Source organism: Phascolarctos cinereus, unplaced genomic scaffold, assembly GCF_003287225.1.
Source record: "Phascolarctos cinereus isolate Bilbo 61053 unplaced genomic scaffold, phaCin_HiC Scaffold_4;HRSCAF=312, whole genome shotgun sequence".
Taxonomy (NCBI): Eukaryota; Metazoa; Chordata; class Mammalia; order Diprotodontia; family Phascolarctidae; genus Phascolarctos; species Phascolarctos cinereus.
In genome coordinates, this window is record NW_027555847.1 from 665,550,619 (window position 1) to 665,564,354 (window position 13,736).

A 13,736-nucleotide genomic window follows, 5' to 3' on the forward strand; every position below is an offset into this window, starting at 1 on the left:
ATAATGTTCTCTTGGTTCTGTTCATTTTTACTCTTCATTATTTCATGCAAGTCTTTCCATGTTTTTCTAAAATCAACCTGCTCATCATTTCTTACAGCACAGCAGTATTCCATCACAATCATATACCATAACTTGTTTAGCCATCCCCCAATTGACGGGCATCACCTCAATTTCCACTTCTTTGCCACCACAAAGAAAGCTGCTATAAATATTTCAAAACACGTAGGTTCTTTCCCTTTTTTCCTCAGTCAGCTTGGGGAAAAGACCTAATAATGGTATTGCTGGGTCAAAGGGTATATAGTTTTATAACTCTTTGGGTATAATTCCAAATTGCTCTCCAAAATGACTTAGTTCACAGCTCCACCAACAGTGCATTAGTGTCCCAATTTTTCCATACTCTCACAAACATTTGTCATTTCCTCTTCCATCATTTTAGCTAATCTGATAGGTGTGAGATATTTCAAAGTTGTTTTAATTTGCATTTTTCTAATCAATGATTAGAGCATTTTTTCATATGACTATACATAGCTTTGATTTCACTGGAAAAACTGCCTATTCATATCCTTTGACCATTTTATCAATTGGGAAATGATTCATATTCTTACAAATTTGACAAAAGTCTCTGTATATTTGAGATGACTTATCTTGAGAAACTATCTATAAGGTTTTTTCCCCCCAATCTTCTGTTTTCCTTCTAGTCTTTGCTACATTGGTTTTATTTGTACAAAAAACCCCAAAATGTTAATCAAAATTACCCATTTTACATCTCATAACGTTCTCTCGTTTATTCATAAATTTTTCTCCTACCCATAAGTCTAATAGGTAATATGTTCCACATTTTTCTGGAAAGCACATTTCTTTCATAATTCTTTATGTGAAATCAAATTTGCACAATGCAAATTTACACAAAGCAAGAACTGTTTGTATTTCCAAAGGTATTTCGCTAATATTTCTTCTGACACTTTGAAGTTTGCAAAAGTTTTCTCACAATGGTTCTGTGAAAAGAGTTGTACAAGTATTATTATCCTTGTCTTACAAATGAGTAAACGGAGGTCAAGAAACTAAATATTTATCTCAGCCCAAAGAGCTAGTAGATAGCAAGTCAGGTCTGCAGGTCTATCTAGAGGTCTCTCCTCTACAGTGCCTCACTGATTGCACGTGCCTGGCAGTACAGACCACTCTGCTGCCCCTGGAGGCAGGGCAGACCATTCTTCAGTGGAATAAGGACATATGTGTTTGGGGATGGGGGTGGGGTAGGTGGGCACAACCAAGGAAGGGATGAGATTAGGCAGGCCCCACCCCCACCTCATTCCCTTGTCGTGCCAAATCAGGACCTTCCACCTAAAGCTTCTCACATCTCAGCTGTTAGCAACAGCTTTGTGTCCCCTTGCACGCAAAGTACACATGGAGGACACAGACTGTAGCCCTCTGATGGATGAGGCTAGACTACCCTGCTGAGTCCTGCTGTGAAAGAATAAGGAACCCACTGAGAAGAGGGGAGACTGACCACCACTCACCAGCTCATTCACCCTTCAGGGTGGTGGCTCAACGTAGGATGGCAGAGCTACCAGCTGAGTTAATGGTTTTGGGAGGCAACTCTAACACAACCCCCAGCTGCAGGGGCCTGAGGGCAGGTTTCAGAGCTCCTGGTAAACTCATTGGATGCACACCCTCCTCCTTCACATTATCAGAGCCTTTAAAAGCTGGGAGACAGCTCAGAGATCATCCAATATAAAACCTTCTCATTTCCTAGTTCGGAAAATATAGATTTGCTCAAGGTCAATAGTCTATCAGTAGGAGAAATGGCATCCGAATCCAGGTCTCCTTGCTCCTAGGCCAGAGGATAAGAGCTGAAGGACTATGACAGAACTGCAAAGCTCCGAGATAACAGGGACCTCAGTGCATCTGCTCCAGGGCCCTCCAGAACAACTGCAAACAGGCAGTCATCTACCCACCCAATGCTGCCTCCTGGCCAATCAAAAGACGATCAAGGATCAGCATAATCATGAGTCCTTTTGGTTTCCTTTATTTGGTTTAAGATAATGACTTCTAGATACAAATCAGGTGGTGCTGGTAGGTCTGGGGGGGTTGGATGGGAAGAGGGGAGAGAGGATAGAGAAGAGAACAGGGATGTAACCTTTGGGTAGGCCTGATCTGGCCACTTGCAGCACTGTTAGTCTTAGAATCTGCCCCATTTATTGCTTAGACCCGAGCAGAAGGTAGAGGGAAAAAGAAGATACCTGTTGTGACAGGGCATCATATATCCTGTAATTCAATTCCCAAAGGTTCAAGTGCCATCAGATAACCTTGGCGTGGGGCTAGGGGAAGGCGAACCTACCATACATGGTGGGTTAGCGCTAGGCACTGATGAAAAGTGCCATTCTCTGTGGCACATGATCAATGACATACCAGCAACAGAAATAAATGAATTCCAGCCCTGTCAAGGAGAAAAAGGCCCTCAAGTTCCAAGGACAGCAAGAAGTAACTCCACGCCTCCCCAGTGATTCTGCTCTGGCTGTCTGGGCTTGATGAGAATAAGGGGCAGGGGTCCAAAGGAAGCAGGGCTGAGTCCCAGTATCTTCTGGAGGGCCACCCCTGCTCCTATGGGGGTGTTTTGAGGCTAGGAGTGGATAGCAGATCTTCAGTTATCACTCCCTAAAGAGGGAGGAGTGCCATAACATGGAATGTTCCCAAGGCCTATGGGCCTGAAAAGGAGAGGAGAGGAGCAGTTAGCTCCTGGGCAGCTAAGACGTGGGGAAAGCACAGTAAGCTCTCTAGACAGAGGCTCTAGCAGTGTCACTCCCGCCCCAATCCTCCTCCTCTTCACATTGTACAGCTCACTGAACAAAGAGATAAACCCACCCCAGCCTGGCTCTGTGGTCAGGCCCTACTGGGGAGGGGCCTTAAGGATCCGAGGCCTCCCTCCAAGGGGAGGGGCTGCTGCTTCAGCTGCTGCTGCTGCTATCTTCACTGTCTGAGTACGCCCCCAGCTGGCTCAGGGATGAGGCACCGGGTATCTGGGGTGACGCATTGGCATCCTTCAAACTCTGTGGCATGCCTACAAAGACAGGCTGGGGTCAGCTTTGTTGGGCCCTACCCAACCCTGGGGCCCTGAGTCTCCACAAAGTCATGGTTCAGCAGTGCAGGATATTAGGAAAAACTTAATACCTCCTTCCTCCCCGCTTCCCTCCCAGCACCATCCCCCCCCCCCCCCCCCCCCCCCCGCCCCCACCCCCATCACAGTCATCTCTCCTACAAAGGGAATCAAGGATCAGAAACAAAGCTATTCTCTGCACCTGCATGGGCACCCTTTGCCCCCTAGTGGCTGCCTCAAAGACGCTTCTTCCCTTGTTTCTTCAGCAAACAGGACACAGTCCAAGAATTTGAAACATATAAAATTCAGAGAATAGGACCTAAGAGACCATCTAGACCTGGGGAGGCTTCACCTGGCACTCACAGATTTTCAGGGGGTCCATGAACGTGTATAAAGGCTTAACCTGGCATTCACAGATTTTCAGGGGGTCCATGAACTTGTATAAAGGCTTAACCTGGCATTCACAGATTTTCAGGGGGTCCATGACTTCTACATGAAATTTAGCATTTCCTTCAATTATTTAAAAACATTATTCTGGTGGGGGTGGGGGGTGGCCCATAGGCTTCACTGGACATATTCCAAAGGGATCCAGGACATGAAATAAGTTAATATTTAGACCAAATTCTTCATCGAACAGATGCGAAAACGGAGGCTCTGATAAGTAAAGTAAAGTAAAGGTCACGCAGCTAGGCAGCAGCCGAGCTGGCTCTAACTCCCAATGTTGCCCTTCTTTCCAGCAGTTAAGGAACTCTTGTGGGGCTGGCGCCCATTACCTGGGCCTGGGGAAGGCAAGGCCACATGCCCATTGCTGCTGCTGGTCCTCTGGGCAGGCGTCTTCTTTGCCACAACCAGGCCTGCCAGCTTGGACTTGCTGCCCAGTGCACCCACACTCCGTTCCCAGCTCTCCAACTTCTGCTTTTTTATCTGTGGGACCTGAGGGGGAAGAGAAGGGCTATGAGACAACTTGTTCTCAAAAATTATTCCTAGGAATTAAAAAATTACCCTTTCATTTGGAATTAATTAGTGCTCAACTCTTTCCTGATTGCGATAACATGCAAAAGGGCCTTTGCAAACTTTAAAGCGCTATCTAAAGCTAGCCATGATTACCATCCCCACCCTTTGGTGGGGTTGTTCAAAACGAGGCCATTCTTTCTGAGCAATGTTTCCTGCTTGTGGGGGGTCTAGGCTATGGGGCCGACAGTCCCTTCTGGCTCCGTTTTCAATGACTCCATACCCGGGGGGTGGAAGGGGGTAAATTCTCCCAAAGCACTTCCAGAGAAGCCTTCACAAGGCTGGACACCCAGGGAACATGTTCCTCAAAGCCCCGGGATAGAAGTGATGCAGGTGGGAGACCTGGCCTAGAAAGAAGAGCTGGAAAGAACAGCAGGCACCTCCACTAGCAGCTATCATCACTATTTTAAGCAGAGGACATCAGATCTAGGAAGGACTTTAAAACAAAATGTCAGCTGGAATGATCCTTCTAAACACCTGTCTGAGGAGCACGGGGGTAGAGGGAGGGGGGGATGGGCGACACGAATTGCTCTCCCTACTCCAGCCCTCCTCAGTGAGTGCCAGTGCTCCCCATTACCTGTAAGATCCAATATAAACTCTTGCCTGGTGTTTATGGTTCTTCCCAGCCTGGCCCTCTCCTGCCTGCTCAGCCCTCTGACATACTTCTCCTCCCCTCCATGCTCCCCTCCATACTAGCCTACCTGTTCTTCCTTGTCTTTGTATCCCCAACAACTGTGCCTGGAACACAGTAGGTGCTTAACAAATGTTTTCTGATTGATCAAAACACTAGGATCTTTTGCTCCTCTGGCTGGTGGCCAAGCCCACAGCTTAAATTCCTTACTGGTCCTGCGTCAATGATAAGGTCTGGGTGGTCCAGCTGCCATACTGTCACTTTTCCTTTCCTAAACTCCACTCACCATCACAATTACCTGGTGGTGGGGCAGGGAGGTGGTCTCAGACTTACTTCCTCTAAGATGGCTGTAGGGGTAGCCCGAACAGGCAGAGGAGAAGGCACAAAGGTGGACTCTTCATCAGAATCAGAGTCTTCAAGCAGTCGCCGTCTCCGGGCCTGCTCCATCATGGCCCTGGGGGATAGACAATTGTCTGTTAGGGCCACATGGCTGCTTCTTGGGAGGCACAGCTGTGACTTCACAGGCAGCCTCCAGCTAGTCATTACCCATGGACAGTGTCTCTTCTCTCCCTCAATGACGCCCAAAGCTATTCCCCTTCAATCTCCTATGGAAAGGAGTGGCTCCAGAGCTGCTCCCCAACCAGAACATCGCCGTGAAACCGCGGCACATTCCAACACCCCTTACTCTCCTTGGCTCTCTCTGTGCCAACCCTACTGAAGAAAGGACGTAGGCTAGAGTGTCCAATGGGGCCTGCCCTGGAGGCTGGTATCTGAGCCAAGCTTCCCAGTCATTTTCATTTTATGAACTTGTCAGAATACTAAGGCGTGTGGGGAGAGAGAAACAGGGGGAAGAAGGAAACACTCATTTGATACCTGTTTCTCTCAACACTCACAAGGCAGAGAGATGGGGAAACTAAGGCCTAGGATCACCAACAGACCACTGAAACAGACCAATTTTAAAGAGTTGAGATAAAGAAGAGGCAGAATCCCATGGCCTAAGGATTCTATAGGCAAAGTTCACTCAAAAGGACTGAGAGGCTCTCAAGAATGAGCACAAATTATCCCAATGGGGAAGAAAAGAGGAAAATGTCTAAAGAGACTGATTCACATGCATCAAGAATCAGATTTTTTAAAAAATTATACAGAAGATGAAACAAACAGCAAGTGAATGAATATGAAGACAAAACAGTGGTGTGGCCCCATAAAAATGTCAGGAATGTTAAAGCTCAGAATGAGCTGAGGCTTGCAATGAATACAAATATTGAAGACAACAAAAAGCAACTTTTTAGCTATTTGATGGCAAAAAGAAAATTAGAGGAAACAACCCCTGCTCATGATAGATGGGATGATAATGGAAGGCAGATCTTTTCATAAAGCATTTACATTTTTGTAAGCATTTACAGCTTATCGAATGTGTGAGTCACATCCTCCCGGATGTCTCTTGGCAGTAGGATGGTTCCTCTTCCTGGTCTTCCTGCCCCCACCCCCATCCTAACCTGAGGGACAGCTTTGCCCCTACCCCCTGCTAACAACTCTCCACTTGCAAGGAATGAGATCCTCTAGGGGCTCCCAGGGTCACCTCTATCCTAGAGCCTTTGTGTGGTCAGGAACCCATCCCTAACCGATGCAATCTCTCATGGAAAACTATAATCTCAGAGTTGGCAAAGACCTTGGTAGTCATCTTGCAACTGAGCAGGAGTCATGGTGTAGCGAAAGTAATGGACCTGGAAAAAAGGACACCTGTATTCAAGTCCCCCTACACCTACAAGCTGTAGGACCACAGGCAAGGCAGTCTTAGCTTCAGTTTCCTCATCTATTAAACGGGCATAACAACACTTACACTACCTACATCTTAGTCTTGTAAGAAATGCACTTCGCAAACCTTAAAATACTACAGAAATGTGAATAAACATCTTTTTCACAACATTCTTCACAAAAGGACATCAAGCCTCTGATTTAAGACCTCCAGTGAGAAGGCATCTATTTCTTCTCAGGGCAACCCCCTGCATCCACATCTCCTTCCTCTGGCTCCCTGCAGGTTGTCAATGTCTTTCCCGAAATCTGCCAAACTGAAATCAATCGTCCTCACTTCCTCCCTGTTAAGCTCACTCCATCTCCCTCTGGTCCTCCTCCTGCTCCCGCTGGCGCGTCTCCTCCTCGGACACTCGGTGCTGCTGTAACATCGCCTCAAAGTCTACGTGAGCCTGGCGCTGGTTGAGCTCCTTCAGCTCCTGCAGGTTCTCCAGGACCTCCATCTCCAGCTTGGAGTCCTTGGTCCGATTCTCCAACACCTGGGAGAGGAGGGGGAGGATGCACAAAGCAATGAGACTCAGGGCCAGCTGGGCTTCTGGTGCAGCACCCACACTTCTGAGCCTCAGTTTTCTCATCTGTAAAGTTGGGATGATAATACTTGCATCACCGGCCTCCTGGTGTTGTAGTGAGGATCAAATGCAACATTGTATAGTCATGTTCCATGTGGCTCTGTCTTGTCTTCTCAACTGCCCTGATTCACTGGTATAATATCTCTACCCTGATGCTGGACTTACAGTCAGGAGAGACCTGGGTTCCAATCCCTCCTTTGACACCTGACACCTACGTCACCTTGGGCTAGCTATTAAACACCTCTGAGCTTCAGCTTCCTCACTCATAAAATAACTGCTGTACTCATTTCAAGGGTTGTTTAATGAGAATATGTAATGAGAAAACATATGTAAAGCACTTTGTATAACTTAAAGTTTTACAAATGCCAGTTGCTATCATCATCATCATTATTATTATTATTACTCCCCATCTTATTTCCCAGTAATATACCATGAAAGCAGGAATGGACTCTGGGACACAGAATGTAGAATGTTAAAGGTGGAACAGACCTTAGCACACACTCTATCAGGGCCTCAATTGCAGGCAGGCTAGTTCCTGCCTTCTGGCTCCGACACAATATACTTAGCACTAGAGATCAGATGCCACATGCTAGGGGCTGCCCAGGGAATTGCTGCCTCAAACGCAGAATGCTGGGGAATGGCCAGCTCAGAGAGGCAGGAAAAAAAGAGGCCTGAGCGTGGAGGTGGAGATTTGGATTCAAGAATCGGTATTAACATTTATTAGCAACACATATGACTTTGGGCAAGGCACTTCTTTCTGAGTGTCAGCTTCCTCCACTATTTACCTCTCAGGGCTAGGGTGAGGAAAATGTTCTATAAACCTTAAGATACATGGAAATGTGAGGTATTATTATACTACCTTCATGGGATTATTTAATTCTTCATCTTCTCTTTCCTTCTGTACCCTTTTCTCTTCCTCTTCCAGTAGTTTCTCAGCCTGGAAGTTCCGGGTGGCTCCATGCTCCATGGTATAATCTGTGTTCTCAGGGTCTGTCTGGGGGCAAAGAAGTCAGTTTTATATGAATCCAGGCCATGGGTCAAAAGCAATCTGGCTTAGAAACTGCTATGGTGTAGCTGTCAAACGAAAGAGAAGAAGACGTAAGAAAACCCAATTGGCCAACTGGAGCAGCAACTGAGGTGGCAGTGTAGGACCTGACCCAGTGAGGCTGGTGGCCAGGAATAATTCCATTTCAGAAAGAGTTAGAGGAGAAAATAAAGATGCAAACAGTTCTCTCAGGACATGCCTGACTGGATCTGATTGCACAACTTCCTCATTTCTCATTTTATGAGACAGTGGAAAGAACAATGGGCACGGAGCCAAAGGGCCCATGCTTCAGGCCTTGTTCTCAAATTTCTTTGCTGGGAAATCAGAAAGTCATAAGCCCTCTCAGCTTCAGTTTTCTCATCTGTAAAATGGGAATAATATTTGCACACACTGAGATCACAGACTTGTTGTAAAGAAAGCACTTTACAAACCTTAAAATACCATATGAGTATGAGTAATTATTATCAGTAACAATAAATTCCACAATGGCAGGGGCTGTCTCATGCCCCACTGCATTACCCACAGCTTGTGGCCCTGGGACCTGTAAATAGCAGGCCCTCAATAAATATTTGTTGATCAGCTCATTCTATGAGGAAAAAACACAGGCTAGGCAGTCAGAAGGCAAGTGAAAGCCTTTGTAAGGCTTTCAGGGAAGGGATGTACACAAAACTGTCTGTGTGTCCCACAGCCTTCTTGAGACACCTGAAGGTCATGAGCGTACTCAGCTGCTCTCATCCTTTTTCTCAGGGCTGGTCCCACCTTCACCGGCTTGGAAACTTCCATAAGGTCCAAGAGACTGGTTTAAGTAGCTTGTGGAGGGCCTATAAGGGTTTGTTAAGACCCAGGATCTTGGGAATATACCTTGAAAATGCTACAAAACACAAAACAGCTATATGTTCAAAGATTTTTATAACAGTATTTTATGTTATTTTTAAAAACTGGAAGCAACCTGAATGTCCAATAACAGAACAAAACCTCCATTCTGAGGAAGGGGACAATACCCTTCATTTCTCTCCTGGCTTCACCCTGACTCTGGACTTTGCCACCATGACACCTCTGTCTACTCTTTCCCTGCCTGCACCCCCTTTTCAGCTCCCTTTTGTGTGTTGTTTTGCCTTTCCTTGAGGGCAGGGACTGCCTTTTCTTTTTGCTTGGATTTTTATCCCCAGAGCTAAGCATAGTGCCTGGTACACCATAAGCACTTAATAGATGCTTGACTAGACTTGAATAGTTAATTAACTGTGTCATAATAGAATGTTAGAATTCAAGAAATACACAAGAATGAAGAATATAAAAAAATTCAGAAAGTCAGTCTGTAAACATTTACTCAGTCAGTCAACCAGTAAGTACTTAATATTAAGGGATAAGTACTATTGATACAAAGAATGGCAAAACAATAGTATCTGCCTTCAAGGTGAATATATTTTAATATGGAAGACAATGTGAAAATAACCAAGTATCTACAAGATACAGACAGAGTAGGTAGAAAGTAGTTTCAGAAGGGAAGGCACTAGACTAGTAGCTGGGGGTGTAGATGGGGGGGGTGACTAAAAAAGGCCTCCTGTAGAAGGTGGGAGTGTTGAAGGATGCCAGAGAAAACAAGAGTAGGAGGCGAGGGACAGAGCATTCCAGGCATGAGGGACAGCCAGTACAAATGCAAGGAGATGGAGATGAAGGGTCATGTTCAAAGAACTGCAAGTAGGCCAAGTAACTGGGCTGTAGAAGGTATGGAGGGGAGTGAAGTGTAAGACTGGAAGGGTAGGAAGGGAACAGGATACAAAGAGTCTTAAGTGCCAGACAGAAGAGTTTATATCTGACCCTGGAGGTAATAAAAAACCAGAGGAGCTAACTGAGCTGGGGGAGGAGGAGGGTCACATGATCAACCTACACACGTCACTTTCTATTTTATCCTCAGTTCCCAATGTAGACACTGACATCAGCTGTTCTAAGATGCTGGAATCTTAGGGTGCTCATGGAAAGTCCAAATCTTCCATCCTTTTGCAGTTTATATGTTCATCTTCTAGTTGGGGCAGGGAGAGAGGAAACAGAGCTTCTTCTCCCTCCACCCCACCACTCCTCAAAATGATTTCCTCTAGGAGATTTGGCTGGAGCAGGACAATCACTAAAAACTGGTTGCTAACCTAGCTTGCTTAAACCAAGTTTCTTCAGTCAATCCCAACACACTTCCTGCACAGCATCACTTCACTTGATCACTGGCTTCAAGCGTCCGACTCCTTCTGGACCTGGCTGACTAGGCTGTTCATACTTAGTTCAATACCCTGGACTGACTGAATTAACAGAGGTATTCTCACCTGACAAAAGCATCAGACTTAGAGCATTTTTATTAGTTGCTTTAAGGGCAGAAGAGGGACTGATTGTTTCAAACACCACCCCCCACCACCTTACATTCTTCCCCTCAAGTTGAACATTTTCTGTCTTCAGCAAATCTACTAAACTGTATTTGGTGAAGTCCAGAATCTAAAACCTAATGATTTGAGGAAGTTATGCATTTTCCTTTTTACTTGGAAAAAAGTGTATGTGGCACAATCTATAATTAAATTTGGTAGTTAGTATTCTTTCAAACTTCCAAAGACCTGGTGATACAATTTAACAAACTGATATCACTTTTCACAAAGTTATAATACTTTTATTAGAAAGAACCAGAAGAATTAGGGACATATTAACTACTCCTGTACAAGAGGAAAAGTGAATGAGAATAAATGACAAAAAATCCTGACAGAGCCGTAGAAGGAATGACTGAAAAAAGTGATATGCTATTCTATGCATTGACATCATTCAATTTACTGTAAATAGTAACTAAAGAAGTTCAGTCGTTTGAATTGTTCAATGCTAAATTTCTTAAAACACACAAACATACATTTAAAAGACTTAGTAACTTACTTTGAAGGTGATTTCAGCTAGACATCGTGTACACTTGATATAGAAACGAAAAATTGGGAGTCCCAGATATAACTCATTCTGTACTGTCTCCTTCCGAGCATTAAATTTCTTGCCTTTATAAATATACTCGCCACATGTCTTACACCTGGAAAGAGAAAAAATCGGGAGTGGGAAATGACTCCCCAAGTCAGTTATGAAGTACCTCGACCTGATGGGAAATAAAATGGTCTTCCCTACCTCTTCTCCCACAAACTGGTCCAGACCAATTCCATGCTGGGAGAAAGAATTTCTACTGAAATACAATTATCAAAATATTTTTAAAAGCAAACTCACAGACTCCAGATAATGAAGTTCTGTTTTTGAGGATTTCTGGGGGCCAGTATACAACACGTATCTGACTGCTCCCTATTAACCTTTTCAGGCCTTCAAAGCCAGAGATGGCTAGGTGGGATTCCTTAGGCCCAGCTGTTAGCCCTTTTCTGTACATGGAAGGGAGGGTATTCCAATGTATATTCTCACCTCATGTTGAAGGGGGCCATCAGTCTCACCACATATTGCCGATCTTTGGGCAGCTTGAGTTTAGGGATTTTCGATGGATCAAAATCTGGTGGATAGTATTTCTGTAGGAAAGACAGAGACAGGTAATGATCACAAAGAAGTCTAGCTTTGATCTCCCCCACCCCATTCTTGAGTCAAGGAATATAAAAAGAAAAAGGCAAGAAAAAAGGAAAGAGCTCAAAGAGGAAGTATACATATGGTATCACAGGAGGAAAACCTCACAGAGAGTATATTTAGGGTGGAGAGGATCATAGAGAAAGACCAGTTAAGAAGGAGACAGATTATAAGAACTGGAAGACAGGGTAGTTTGGGGATAAGACATAGAGAAAGAAAGGGAAAAGGGAGGGGTGAGAATGTAGAGAAGAGTTTAAAGGGGAAAAAGCCAAGAGATGTTGGGATCAAAGGATTTAGAGCTGGAAGGAGCCTTAAAGACTATCTAGTCCAATCTCTCATCTTATAGAGGAGGAGAATGAAAACAAAAGGAAGAACACTGGAGAATCCAATCAATGGAAGGAGAGGAACTAGAGAGTAGCTAGCATTTAAGTGAGAAACATTAAGAAACCTGTGACCCATGACCATCCCAGGAACTTCCCGGGGAGGGGTAAAAGAGAGAAGGAACTCAGGAAGAGGGCAACCTCTCCCCTGGCCCAAAAGAAGGCATTTATGTCAGGGAAGGGGGGGGAGGGGAAGGACATAGGAAGGCTCCTTTCACCCAAGAACACTGAGGGTATGACCAGAAAAAACACCTTGGCAAAATTAAAGGATGCAATCCAATCAAATAAACCTTCCCTTGGAAAGTGTGACCTTATGAGTTGACACCACCTTTGGGATAAGTGATAACATTTCCTTGTTGAGGTGTGACCATAGGTACTTGTTGGCTCACTGACACCACACATGAACCCCAGTGACTACCACACATCTGGGTCTACCCTTGGGCTTTGCCCTTGAAAGAAGGCAGGCAGGTCTGTCTGAGGAAGTCTCCACAAGGAGACCACAGCCAAGAAAGAAGTCACAATGCTCTTCCTCCTCCACTTCGACTTTAAGGTCCTAAACTCCCACCCTTCTACATGAAGCCTTCCCAAAACCCCTTTTGATTCCTGCACCTTTCCTCTGCTAATTATTTCCTGTTTATCCTGTATATGGTTTATATCCTGTATATATATTTGTTTGGCCTCCCCCCCTTAGATCGTTAGCTGCTTGAGGGCAGGGATGTCTTTTTGTATTCCCGGCGCTTAGCATAGTGCCTGGATCACAGTAGGCTCCTGATGTTTACCGAGCAAATGAATAGTGAATGAACAAATTGAGCCGACAGATTCCTGGGCCCCTGAGTCTCCCAACTTCCTAGGAGATGGCACCATTCATCTCAAAGTTGGCGTCAACCTTCGAGTTGGTCCACACTTTCCGAAGAGAGATGGTCTTCCTAAAGCCGAGGCAAAGATTGACCGGACAACTCCCGGCCCACGATGGGGAGCAGCCCTACCCCGCCCCCCCACCCCATGCACAGCGGGATGCCTGGGGAAGTCCCGCCCTCTGGAGAGCCAGTGTCAGCCCTGTGCCCCACGGAGGGAGAACCCTTGGGGAGCCCCGCTCCTTGAGGGTGGAGCCATGCGAAGCCTGGCCTATGGAGAAGAGAGGTCAGAGGACCCGAGGCCTTGGGGCTCTTGCTGCCCGCGCTTTACTCACATTTAAGACTTTTCTCTCAGACATCTTGGCACCACTTCACGAAGCCCACTCCAGTCACTAAGTCACCATAAGCTCCTGGCGCTAGACCCTGCACTCCAGCTCTCTCCACTTGCACAGGCCACTTCCGGGAAATACTGGCCGGATCCACCGCGTTGATTGGTCGAGGGTGTGATAGCCCGCCCCCTTTTGTGACGTATCTCCCGTTCTTCCTTCTTCCCCCACACTCTCTCTACGTATGGTTCGTCTCGTTAACAGGTCCGATGGCGCCCCGGACCCGCCGCTGCGAAGGTTCCAAGAACACAGGGAAGATTATCCCCTGAGCAACCAGCAAGAACCTTTTAAAACCTGGGGACCCGGGGGACGGGGGGGGGGGGGGGGGGCCTCTGCTCTGCCTAGTTCTGGTCACTAGCGCTTTCTTGCTTACTTTATGCG

General features: G+C 45.9%; 1 protein-coding gene across 1 annotated transcript; it reads right to left on the minus strand.

The window, feature by feature from the left end:
• Positions 1 to 2,010: 2,010 nt before the first annotated feature.
• On the minus strand, positions 2,011 to 13,445 carry YJU2 (YJU2 splicing factor homolog). The gene is made up of 8 exons (XM_020971415.2): positions 13,305 to 13,445; positions 11,583 to 11,683; positions 11,064 to 11,208; positions 7,977 to 8,111; positions 6,846 to 7,027; positions 5,070 to 5,190; positions 3,868 to 4,027; positions 2,011 to 3,058 (listed from the first exon to the last, which is right to left on the minus strand). Exons 1-8 carry the CDS (start codon positions 13,326 to 13,328, stop codon positions 2,946 to 2,948), a joined length of 981 nt encoding a protein of 326 aa, XP_020827074.1. The 5' UTR covers positions 13,329 to 13,445; the 3' UTR covers positions 2,011 to 2,945.
• Between the last annotated feature and the right edge of the window lie 291 nt (positions 13,446 to 13,736).

What these genes read in the sequence shown, in the direction of transcription:
- YJU2 (XM_020971415.2), bottom strand. Translation starts at nt 13,328, where the DNA reads ATGTCTGAGAGAAAAGTCTTAAAT. An exon ending in ATGGCCCCCTTCAACATGAG is followed by an intron (nt 11,209 to 11,582) that starts GTGAGAATATAC and finishes TTCTCTTTCCAG; the next exon opens with GTGTAAGACATGTGGCGAGT. An exon ending in CTTGCCTTCCCCAGGCCCAG is followed by an intron (nt 3,059 to 3,867) that starts GTAATGGGCGCC and finishes CTGTCTTTGTAG; the next exon opens with GCATGCCACAGAGTTTGAAG.